General features: G+C 40.2%; 1 protein-coding gene across 2 annotated transcripts in view; it reads left to right on the forward strand.

The window, feature by feature from the left end:
* Positions 1 to 12,698, forward strand: part of LOC127357639 (solute carrier family 45 member 4) — a 56,407-nt gene that overhangs the window by 38,122 nt on the left and 5,587 nt on the right. For both annotated transcript variants that reach the window (XM_051389970.1, XM_051389971.1), the window contains exons 4-15: positions 2,862 to 3,050; positions 7,212 to 7,391; positions 7,520 to 7,710; positions 7,800 to 7,986; positions 9,075 to 9,533; positions 10,219 to 10,490; positions 10,622 to 10,783; positions 11,160 to 11,259; positions 11,356 to 11,436; positions 11,525 to 11,655; positions 11,874 to 11,942; positions 12,039 to 12,193. In XM_051389970.1, the coding sequence (XP_051245930.1) occupies positions 2,862 to 3,050; positions 7,212 to 7,391; positions 7,520 to 7,710; positions 7,800 to 7,986; positions 9,075 to 9,533; positions 10,219 to 10,490; positions 10,622 to 10,783; positions 11,160 to 11,259; positions 11,356 to 11,436; positions 11,525 to 11,655; positions 11,874 to 11,942; positions 12,039 to 12,193 (2,176 nt within the window). The remainder of the gene's footprint in view (positions 1 to 2,861; positions 3,051 to 7,211; positions 7,392 to 7,519; positions 7,711 to 7,799; positions 7,987 to 9,074; positions 9,534 to 10,218; positions 10,491 to 10,621; positions 10,784 to 11,159; positions 11,260 to 11,355; positions 11,437 to 11,524; positions 11,656 to 11,873; positions 11,943 to 12,038; positions 12,194 to 12,698) is intronic.

The following is a 12,698-nucleotide window of genomic DNA, read 5'->3' on the forward strand; positions in this document are numbered from 1 at the left end:
CAGATTCCATGAGTAGATATTTACAGTGTCTCTATATGGGGAGGGCAGCCAAACGACACTTAATGCATTTGTCTTCTTTCTAAGTGAGGCGCATCAAGCGACAGTTTGACAGTGAGACTGCAATTAAGTTCTGATTTAATTATTCGAGATTCAGCTGACTTCACTTAGCTAAAGACTGTCTGCTCCCTCAGAAGTTGCATACTCCTTGTCCTCCTCTTCATCTTCCTTTCAGCAGCTCAGTGAAATAATAGTTCTGCGTCCAAGGGCGTAGTCTGATGTTATTTTGGCATGCATGGGCAGCGTTGTCTCTGATTTCATTATGTGATGAATCATTTTATTAAAGTGTAAACACGCTGAGATTAAGCTCTTGGGTAACAAATAATAGAAATACCAAAAACATTGTTTTCAGTGTGAGGAATGTTTTAATTATGAGTTCAATAGTTACAAGAACACACAAGAAAATATCTCTGCAAATTAGTGGCTTCAGACAATGAGTGTAATGTGATTTTTAAAACATTCTTTAGGACATTATGGTCTTTGTGGTGCTTCACACATAAAAGTAGTTCAGTTAGAAGTTGAATGAGTTGAGTGAATTAAAAGACTTTGTACCTCAAATATACACACTCCACCTGATTAGCTGTTGTGTGACATATTGGAGGCAGTCACGAAGGTTCATAAAACTATTGAACTTACTTGACATCATCCCTCCAGATTTGTTTAGGTGTTACTAGAGGTACCAAGTTTTGAGTCTTCCAGGTCATAAACAAACAAAAAAAACCTGCAGGACACCTGCCCCTTAAGAAATAAGGTCTGAAAACAGTTTGGAGGTAAAGCAAACTCACAAAGTTTACACAAGCAAAGATAAGGTTAACAATTTGTTTTTAAAGTGAGATGTTGCATGCTGTGGATATGACTCAGAGCCTTTTGTAGAGACAGGATGATTCAGCTTTTGCTCGCCCACTTGCTTGAATGACTTTGTGCCCAGAACAGGTGTACTTCCTTACAGCTGCAGCAACACTTCTGGACCCCGATAGGAATGACAACGCTTGCCTTTGTCATTCAGATTAGCTGCTGAATATTTCACAATGTCCGGATTTAAAGCATTTTATGGATCAAATCCAAGCACAGCTGTAATCTGTGTGAAGCTGTGGTTGATTTCTGAATTTGATCAAATATTATGAATAGGAAGATTTGAATTCATTAAAAGTAATTGGTGTCAGAAATGTGTCCTATTTTCTGTTGATTCACTCTCCTCCTCTCGGTTATCATCTCCAATAATCTGATCTAATATATAATCTTGCTTTTCGAACCCCTTCTTTCTCATCAGGCTTCATCGGATTTTTTTTTAAAACTAATTTACTGCAAAAATATGGTCTTTCTTAACAGATACAGGTGGTTGCTGTATGCACATAACACAAGATGTGATTGTCTGTAACCGAAGTAACATCTAATATTAATGTAAGCGTGTGTTTAAAGGGGCGTGTCTGCTGCCCTACTTTAACTGCCACAGTTAGAAGGTTTTATGAGGAGTTGATTAAGAAGAGGTTTAGTTGGTGATAGGTTTGCGTGATCGCGTTGCAGCCTGTTGTGCGATATTATTCAACGCTATTGAAAGCATGTGTACTGAAGAGTATTTGTTTCCATTATGTTGCTGCATCCTGTGTGTGTCTGTTTAGCTAAAGATCCAAAGTTATTTCCACTGACCCATCCTAATTTAAGACCCTGTCATCCAGTGTTCGTGTGTTTATAATCCTCACCTGGTTTCCAGCAGTGGAAAATTAATATAGTCACACATGACAGACAGGGTTTCCAATTTAACTTAGGAAATGAATATTTTTCTAAATTTAAAATCAGCAACAAAGGAATCAAATGTTTGGAATCAGGACAGAAAAATAAGCTTTTTTTTCTCTCTTCATCTGGTTTTGCTATTAGTCAGCATTCAGTTACTTTTTATGAGCTCAAGTTCATGAGTTTAATGAGTCTGTTTAAGTACTAGTTGTCAGAAATTACAGGAAAATTACTTTAAGGCTTTTGTACTTGGAAAAAAAAGCAGCACAAAGATATTTGTTTCATCCATTTATGAGCTCATTATAACAATATTCATGTTGTGGGATGTTTTCTATTGTGTTTGTTTCTCACAAAAGCCCAAGAAACTTGATCACTGAGTCTCCACGCTCCTGTTCATTTTCTCTGGATAAACCAGCACACGGGATTTGATGTTGCAGGCCTTTGTGTGATAATCCAGGCTGAATGTTCACACAGAGATAAATTCTATTGACGTGGACAGTTGCCGTGACTTTCTCCCCTTTACCTTTGTGTGGGACTTAACAGGCGATTTTGAAAAAGTCTGCCTCAGGTCATCTCTTAGGTAGCTGCGGTGACAACACAAACACAAGGGTCAGTTTATATTGCTGTACACCTGTGACTGCAGCTACATCATTGTCATATGTAGCAATTAACTGAAAATTTTATTTTATCATATTATAAATTATGTGCCAATTAACATCACAACAGCTGGATACTATTATCATAACTTCTGATTAAAGTGAACAATGCCGGGTAAATATAAACCTTTCACAGTCCATCTAATTAGAATATAAATAAACACATATTTACTGTAGACTTAACACACCTAATGAACCAATTTAAAAATCAAAAGCATACGCTTTAATTTATTGTCTTGAAGGCTGATTCCAGTTAAAAGATATTCAGTTTAATTGAAACCAATCATATAAAAATCTTGTCCCTCTCTTCTACAATTAGGATGCCACTTGCACCCCCTGGTGGATGTTGTGACTCAGTGTTCTCTCTACCTGTCTACATCTCTTATAACTCATACCTGTCTGTCTCTCTGTGTGCAGGTCTTCCAGAGCAGTACTACAGTCTGACGTGGTTCCTCAGTCCGGTCCTCGGCCTCATGTTCACCCCTCTGATCGGCTCGGCCAGCGACCGCTGCACTCTGCGATGGGGCAGGAGGAGGCCGTTCATCCTGGCTCTCTGCATAGGAACGCTGTTAGGAGTGGCTCTGTTTCTGAATGGATCGCTGATTGGTGAGTTTGTGTTATTCAATCAACAACCAGGTTGCTGTTTCCTTTTAGTAACTGATGCTTATTCTTTGTGTTTAAGTTAAAGGATGGAAATGGTAGAATCTCAGCTGCAATTTCTCACAGTTGCTTTAATCAACAAGTCACACTTGTGTAAATCATTAAATGTGTCTGTTGGAAACAGCTTCTGCTCTCTGATCAGCTGCTAAAATCTATTCATGTAATGCCAACATAAAATGAGTAGACATACTTAATGTGAACATAGATAACATAGAGAAGCAAACTGGTGAAAACAAAACCTATTATATTATATTATTTAAATTTATGTTAATGTGATTTTTTTAGGTTATTATCAAATATTTAAATTTCAGATAAGGTGCGTACTGCTGATGTTTTTTTATGTACAGTTTATCATTTCCACCTCAGAACAGATTATTTTCTTTCTTATACCCATAAAATCAAATCAGATACACACATTTCTTATATTTCTGTCGCAGAATAAACACAGACATACAAAACAAACAAATTCACAGTAGCAGAAAATGCTTATTGAGCTAGAACAGCTCAATCTACTCCACTGTACATTAACACCAGCCACTCTCATCGTTCTTTAACTCAGTTCTTTGTAATACAATAAATAAAGTCTCACTCTGGTAAGGTAGGTGAGTAAACATAAAGCCAATCATGCAGGATTGAAATGCGTGTAGCATACAGCACGAACACCAGTGGATTTAAGCACCTCTGGCAAACTGCATTTCAGGAGTAACATGCAGTTTATTAATTGAATAAACAGTTTATTTATTTAAACAATGAAGAGAAAGAGAAACAAAAAGCAGCAAAACAATAATGTAAAAGTTGGCAGCTTCAAATACAAACTCATGATCTGACACATGTTGTTACATTTTCGTCTAAAAATACAGACGTTTACTTTGTGCCATCTGCTGAACACTGTTATCTAAACCCCCTGAGCCCCATCAAGGCCTCAGTGGGAATTGAACCCCAAAACTTGCAGTTTTACCCAGCATGCACTTGTGCCACAGAGGTAATAAAAGAACAGCTTCCTTCTACAATCAGCGGAGCATCACGTACCAGAAGCTTCACTGACAGCTTAGAGTCGTGACTGATGTCTGACCTTCAGCTCATTTCGTCATCCAAATGTCATTCCAAGGATATATTCATCCAATCCAATCAAACAAATTGATCAGTTGTCAATCACGCCGCACAGATATTGATTTCCGTGCTAACTGTATCAGCGTAGCTCCGGTTGTAATGTCATTGACCAGATCTTCCTGTACACACGTAAACATACGACAAACAGAGGTTTAAGCTGAGTGGACTTTTTTTTTATCATCACATCCTTTTTGTAAACACATGAACTGTAAAACTGACCACTTGTGTTATACAATATCACAACCCAGAAAACAAATTCCCAGCCAGTGAAAGTGGTTAATCCAGTTGTTAATCTCAGTCTTGTGCAATATTGGTCAAAATTTAGGCCACTGACATTAAAATGATGGTAGGTTGTGCAAGTGTTTTTAAAAGGTTTAAAAAGAGTCCTCCGCCGATTTAGCTTTGTCGGAGCATTAATTTAAAAAAACAAACAAAAACGATTTAGTGGGTTAGGGGTTACCATTCAACATCGATTAACCCCTGGATTACTGTGATGAAGCTTAAACCAGGTTGGGCAGAGTTTTGGGGCTGATAAATGACTGAATTAATCAATTATTAATGACATTTTGGTCACTGGACTAAGTGATTGGTCAACTAGTTGTTTTAGTACATTACAAACAAGGCACACTGTAGTACTGCCTGTGGTTGGTCCACTGTTGGCAGCCGTTCACATGCATTACATGAATGAAAATGCCTTGAACCCAGAGTTGTCTCATTCAGGTGAATCTAAATTAATTAATTAAATTAAATTAGTTAATAAAACACATTTAATTGGAATCTATTCTATTTAGTTTTGAAATTGTGGCTTACAAATTATAACATTAACAACCATTTTTATGTAGATTTAATTCAGTTTCTGCTGGTATTAATGTCTTTCCAAAGTGTACTCAGTTGACCATAATTCAGAGTTGTAGTTAATACAATGTATTAGTCTCTGATGTAGTATCTTGAATTATTTTCATTGTCTCGATTATTGAATTTCAGATGATAATTATGTCTTTTAATTAGAAGCAGAATGAGTAAACATGCCACGTACAGTATAATAATGTCGCAGGCAGGCGGTTGTACCGGCGCCTGTTTGCACGTCAAGAAAGAAAAATACACTATAAAGAAGACTATCATTCATTTTATGGCTGTTGTAATGTTAACTACCATTTGTTTAAGAAAACTTGGATTTGTTGTAGTAAAATATACTGATCACACCACATCTATCACAGCAATAGCAAGAGTAATGTTACCTGGTACTGTCTTAGTATTGGAGATCATTTTTGGTCTTGAAATTCCATATTAGTGCGTGAGTCCCAGCTGTTGCCCACATAATATATTAGAGTAAATACATGTCCTGTATTCAAATGTGGACCGAGTGACAAATGTGCAGCGCAACAATAGCAGACTTGGCCTTTTTTAAATGTCCCTAAATAGAACAAAGTGAAATGAATTGTGAGTTATAAATAACGAGAACGAGAGCTGTGTGAACCGTTTTCTGTCAGCAGATTCTGTTCTATTCAATTCTTTTTTGTTCTACCTCCATTCTTCTGCAGAGAGGTTGGCACTCAGGTCGTTTTAGGGCACCAGGGAGTGTGTGTCTCTCTCTCTCTCTCTCTCTCTCTGTGTGTGTGTGTGTGTGTGTGTGTGTGTGTGTGTGTGTGTGCAGGTGTGTGTGTGTGTGTCTCTGTGTGCAGGTGTGTGTGTGTGTGTGTGTGTGTGTGAGAGAGAGAGTACCTTCCCAGCAGGGTTGACCTGGGAAAAAGCAGTGACCTGTATCTGTGTGAGACAAATGATAGGTTTCCGTGGTTGCATATATATGTGTGTGTGTGTGTATATATGTGTGTGTGTGTGTGTGTGTGTGTGTGTATTGGTGTGTGTGTATTGATGTGTGTGAACAACACAGGGTGACATGGGAAAACTGTAGTAACCTGTGCATGAGTGCGTGTGTGTGTGTTGACATGGGAACACAAGAGCAGGCAGTTCACAGGGAAATGCTTCCTGTTTGCTTCCCCCTTTCCACCAATCACAATTCACTTCCTGTCTGTCTGCCTGGATAGTGAGTAGTGCCGCTCCATTGTCCCACCACACACACACACACACACACACACACACTGCTGTTTCTTCTATGAACGTTTGTTTCCCCGACGTTAATAGATTTCAGTTTGTAAAGTCATGCTGCATCACTCTGCCTGTGATATCACACACACACCCCTCACACACACACACACACACACACACACACTCTCCCATGTCGCTCTGTGTTCATACATTCACACAATTTCTCTCTCAGGCCGGCAGACACAAACACACACTGAGCAGCTCGAGGCGATGACTAGGTCACAAATGTAATGAGACACACAAGGTCACACACGTCATGCAAAGCAGTATGGGTAATGTGCAGTGACCCATTTGTGTGTGTCTTTTGTGTTGTGCAGCTGTTGCAACTCGGTTGAGTTATCAGTTATCAATCACATGTGCAGCTCTGGCAAGGGTAACATCAGCGTGACACTTCCAGATGTTTGTGCGTGGTTGTACAACGTGATTAAATATCCTATTTAATATTTAATATATAGAATCTGTAAAATGTAAATTTACAATTAATATTCTTCTTGTACATGTGCTGTTGATATAACTTATGTTCCCATTCTGTTGATATATGTTGACCTTTTTGTTTTACATCATTGCATCAAACACACATCAAGGCACACATTACATTTCATCCATAGACGATTTAAAGGACGGATTCACTCATATGAAAATGTACTAAAAGATAAATAAAAAAACGATCTACTTGGCTTTGTACCACTGAACATGTTTAGTGGGAATTATGTGTTTTTAATTTGTAATTTAAGTGAACTGACCCTTTAAAAGCTATACATGGACAATTCCCATGTCTACATCTGTCACGCCTATTAAATATAAACATTTAATCTGCACCTCTTTCTGTTTTTAACAATCCAACAGCGTTCTATGTTATTTATTTTATAATTACATTTCTTTCTCCGTTAGGTCTGGCTATGGGCGACGAGAAGGGGAAACAACCAATAGGAATTGTTCTCACTGTGCTTGGGGTGGTGGTGTTGGACTTTAGTGCGGATGCAACAGAGGGACCAATCAGAGCATACCTCCTAGACGTGGCAGACACCGAGGAACAAGACATGGCGCTCAACATCCACGCTGCCTCAGCAGGTATTGCTTACATCTGACACACCTGTCGCACAATAACGACTTGTTGAACTCGCACTAAAAGAGAAAATGAGCTCAAACGCAATCCTTTCCTTCCTACGTCTAAGTCTAAATTTCGTTCGTGTGTGCAGGCCTCGGCGGTGCGGTCGGCTACGCTCTCGGAGGTTTAGACTGGACGCACACCTTCCTTGGAGCAATCTTCAAGTCCCAGGAGCAGATCTTGTTCTTCTTCGCTGCCGTCCTTTTCTCTATCTCTGTGGTGTTGCATCTCTTCAGTATCGAGGAGCAGCAGTACTCGCCCCAACACGACAGGCTGGACCAGGTATGGCGTGTGTAAGGTGCACCGTAAGATTAATAAACAAAGACTTTGGTTGTCACAAAACGCATTTCTCTCATCGTCCTTCTCACCAGGAGAGTCCAGATCGCACCAACTTGCAACCGTCGGCCAATGGCAGGACCGGACTTCTCGCCCCCAAGCTGGAATTGATTGGAGAGGATGAAACGATGGACAGCTACGACCTCTATGACCCCTACGAAGATGACCAGTCAGAGCGAGGGGATATGGACATGGACTTCCTGGAGGTGGAGCTTGTGAGAAGTAAGTGGTTTTTACCCTCAAATCCATAGAAATGCTGAAGTTTTGTATTGGGAATATCTGGTGGACTGGGTTAAAGAAATAGGAAAGGAAGCAATTTAGAGATTGTAACTAGCTTCTTTTGTGTTTGTCCCTTCTTGAAAAGATACAATATTTGTGGTTTTATAGATCATTTATGACTCACGGTTGAGTGGTTCGCAAAATGTACAAGTCTGCATGTTTTTATTCCCACCCATCAGGACAGTTAAACAAAACAAAACACACTCCCAATAAAGGTGTTTGCCCTCGGTTTTTACTGGAAGCAGTTGTGAAACTGATCATATTGGGCAACAAATGTAATTAAACTGATATATTAGAAATGGATTAGATATCATAAACAACCACGAGACTAAAAGTACAATATTAAATGGATTTAAAAATGAATTAGTACAGTATCAAGGAAACTGCATTCACAAGGTATCAGTTTAATGCCAGGAAGAAGTAAAGTATCACCAATAAAAGATCCATGTTAATTCACAATTCCTTGTCAGTCCCCTGGTCATTAAATGCATAAATATGTTTAACATCTGCATCTGTATACATTATATTATTAAGCTCAAGATAGTTTTGGGAACCATCTGAAGGTGCTAAGTGTTCTCATGCTGTTAGCATTGATGCTGTGTTGCACATTTTGAATAGTTAAACATGATTGTTATCAAATCCATTGCTTAAAAAAGATATCGAATAAAGTTTAATTTTGACAAATAACAACATGCAAATGGCCTCCAACAGTAATTGACACTTACTTACAATGTTGTACTAGCAACACATTAAGCTAATATGATTGCAATAATCAATAACAACAAAGTACCAACAGATAATGCCCCAACAAGGGCATTTAGGGAGTAGATAACAGATGCCTGTCAATATTTGCTTGGTCAGAGATCTAACAAAATGGTGGACGTAACAACGGCAGTTGGACTGTAACTGCTATGATACTGTGCCAGTAGGGGTTGCTATAGCAACGGAATGTTTAACTGAAACCAACTGCCGACCAACTGTCGCGGAATTCATCACATCAGAATCTAATCAGCCCTGTTGTCTGCCTTCAGGTAAAAGTGACAGCGTCCTTGCCATGGCAGACGCCACTCTGGACCACCTGGACCATGATGCGTTGTTCCTGTGCCACCTCGAGCCGTCTATCTTCGCTGACCGCCTCTCACCCTATCACGGCTCACCTCCTACGACCTCCTTCTTCAACCCCAATCGTAGCACCCCGCCACCCCGGTTCGGCAACATCCGACGCAGCAGCAGCGCGGGAAGTCAAGACCTGCTCCGCCTCCAAACCAACAACCACCAGACACACGGCCCCATCCCAAAGATTTCCCGCCTCTCGGCTTTCTTACAGGAAATGGAGAACGACGACGGTCAGGAAGCGCTGCTGAACAACCAGCTCAATGAGCAGCGGACGCTGAATGGGCGGCTTTTAGCCAGCGTGACCAATGCTGATAGAGTTAGCAATAACCGGCTGAGCTCTAAAGGACAGGCACATCGCGCTGGAATGGTCAAAGGTCGGTAGTTATTAACTGTAATTATTATTATAAATATTATTGATTATACAGTATTTTCTTAATTCCTATTTTAACTGCTATTGTAGAATACTCTTAATTCCCTATTCTCTCATGTCTTTTTGTTAAATATGAAGCTACATCCAGCAGCTACTCTAAAGCTCACTAATTAACACGTTACATCTTGTTTGTTTAACCAAAGTGTAAAAACTATAACATCTAATGGGGAGGTTATGTGCGGGATTATTTCCTGGCTGGGAGCACTTGCCAGGCAAACGGCAGAAACTTCAAGAAGTTACTGTTCCCAACCAAGACAGCCATGGTTCTTGGATTACATGACATAGACATGTGTTAATAGACATGTTTTGTTACCTTTGGACAGAGCCAGACAAGCTGTTTTTCCCTGTTTCCAGTGTTTATGCTAAGCTAAGCTAACCAGCTGCATATTTACTGTACACTAATGATATGAGAGGGGTATCGAACTCTTGGCAAGAAAGAAAATGAGCCCAACTATCTAAACTTTTAAATGGTATTTGAAGGAAATATTTAGATTTTTTATAAATATATTTATTGAGTGTGTCAAAGTTTCTGGTTTCTTGGCCGCTGACATAAAAGTGCTGAAAATGTTAGTTTTGTACAATAACATGAGGAAATGTCTTACCCTTTCATTTAATGTCTATTACTCCAGCTGCAAGTACTGGAGCCCCCATGAGGCAGTCACGCTACCGTCACACCTTCTACCGCCAGCCGTCCTGCACCTTCTCCTACTACGGTCGAGTTGGCAGCCACCGCTACCGCTACCGCCGGGCCAACGCCGCTTTTCTCATAAAGCCGTCTCGCAGCATGAACGACCTGTACGAAGTGGAGGCCAGGCACAGGCGGAGGAGCAAACAGAGAAACAGGCACCGCAGCGGAAACACTAACTCTTCCAGCGGAGATACAGAGAGCGAAGAGGGAGAGGTGAGCTGCACATGTGACACACTTTCAAGGTTTCGCTGTTGATGGTAACCTGTAACCATGACCACCATCTAGCCCTGTCATTTGTGTCCAATATGTTTGTATGTTGTTTATATCTTGTTTCCTTTCTTTAGGTTGAGACCACCGTGCGGCTGCTGTGGCTCTCCATGCTCAAGATGCCTCCGGAGCTGCTGCGACTGTGCGCCTGTCACCTGCTCACCTGGTTCTCCATCATTGCCGAGGCCGTCTTCTTCACGGACTTCATGGGACAAGTCATCTTCCATGGAGATCCTACTGTACGAGACTATACATATATATATATATATATAGTATAATGGCACGATGGATTGTCCAAACCAAGAAAGACAAGGACAATATTAAACTTTAATTTTAAATTTATTATTTATCATTAATAATTATTTTATGTGTGTGTATGTCCATATCCACATCCAACAGAAAACATACCTCCAAAATGACTAAAATAAGCAAATAAATCAAAACCAAACTCAAAATGGTTTCAGTATTTCTTTAAAAATAATTAACCACTACATGTTTGTTTTCAGGATTGTATTTTTGCCAGATTATTTTTGACTTTGTCTTTTATTCTGATATTCTCATATGTCGTGTTCAACCCTAAACTCTGTCTTAAACCCTATTTTTTCTCTCTCTCAGGCCCCTGCTAATTCTACTTTGTTGGAAAATTATCACAGAGGAGTTCAGATGGGATGTTGGGGACTGGTCATATATGCCATGACTGCTGCTACGTGCTCAGGTATACACACAAGCACACTTGCTCATAGGAATACATAATAACATGTCTCAACATTAAACTTTGGACTAACCGACCAACCAATCTTCCCTTTTCCAGCCATACTTCAGAAGTACCTCGACAACTTTGACCTGAGCATTAAGGTCATCTACATCCTGGGGACGCTTGCATTTTCCATCGGTATGAACCACCGTACGGTTATAGAACAGAATAAAAATAAATGTGAACAGCTGATAAGTAACTTGTCTTCTCTTTTCTCCCTCCACAGGAACCGCTGTCATGGCAATCTTTCCTAATGTGTACGTTGCCATGGTGATGATCAGCAGCATGGGCATCATCTCCATGAGTATCTCTTATTGCCCTTATGCTCTGCTGGGGCAGTATCACGAAATAAAAGAGGTACAGACGTATTCAACTTGAAAATCTTAAGCTGCATTTTGTAAAGAGAGCTGCTCAAAGAACCGGTTCTGTTTGATGATTCTGTTTGATATTGCTCGCAAGTTAAAGATGTGTCAGGTAACAATGTGCATCAGGATGAGCTATTACTGAATCTTTATTGAGTTAATATGTAGCTTTCAGTGACATTCATTAACTGTGACTTCCTCTGCCTCCTGCAGTACATCCAGCACAGTCCTGGTAACTCCCGGAGAGGCTTTGGCATCGACTGCGCTATCTTATCTTGCCAGGTGAGAGTTCATATTGTTTTAAGGAAATCTTTGTGCCATCGTATGCGATAGTATTTAAAAAGAGTGTGTTGTTAATAAACCTTTGTAATTTTGCAGGTGTACATCAGTCAGATCTTGGTGGCTTCAGCTCTGGGCGCTGTAGTGGAAGCTGTCGGCAGCGTCCGTGTCATTCCCATGGTGGCCTCTGGGGGCTCCCTTCTCGGATTCTTCACCGCCTGCTTCCTGGTCATTTACCCGACTCCAAACAGCCGGTGAGAAAACCGCCTGGTCTTACAACAATATCTTAACAATTTCCCTACAATTCGTTATTAACTTAACAAACGTGAAGTGATTGTGTAAAGCAACAACCGCTGACAAAGCAGGTGCTAATATAGCTTTTCTATATTTTACTCGAATTATCATCAACTTCCTTGACTTCACCTGGTTCACTCTCTCCGCTCTGTACTGTATGTGTGTTGGGAAAAAGCAGAGGAGAGAGACAGAGAAGCTAGTGCAACCATTACTGTACAATGTGGTAGAGAACTGTCAGCATAGTTTCTTTGCTTTTTCATTTTCATTTATCTTGAATGATTTCTGTGTGACACATCATAAAGCTCAGATTAGACACGGTCAGAACAAGCTTCTCTCACCAGGGTAACGAGTCCCCCATTTAAGGCGTGATTAGTTACAGTTGGTTACCTGAAAAGGATCGGCAGCACCTTTTTCTCTCTACAGCCGCATGCTGCCTTATCTCTCCTCATTGAGAACAACTCAATG

Source organism: Dicentrarchus labrax, unplaced genomic scaffold (genome assembly GCF_905237075.1).
Source record: "Dicentrarchus labrax unplaced genomic scaffold, dlabrax2021, whole genome shotgun sequence".
NCBI classification, from domain to species: domain Eukaryota; kingdom Metazoa; phylum Chordata; class Actinopteri; family Moronidae; genus Dicentrarchus; species Dicentrarchus labrax.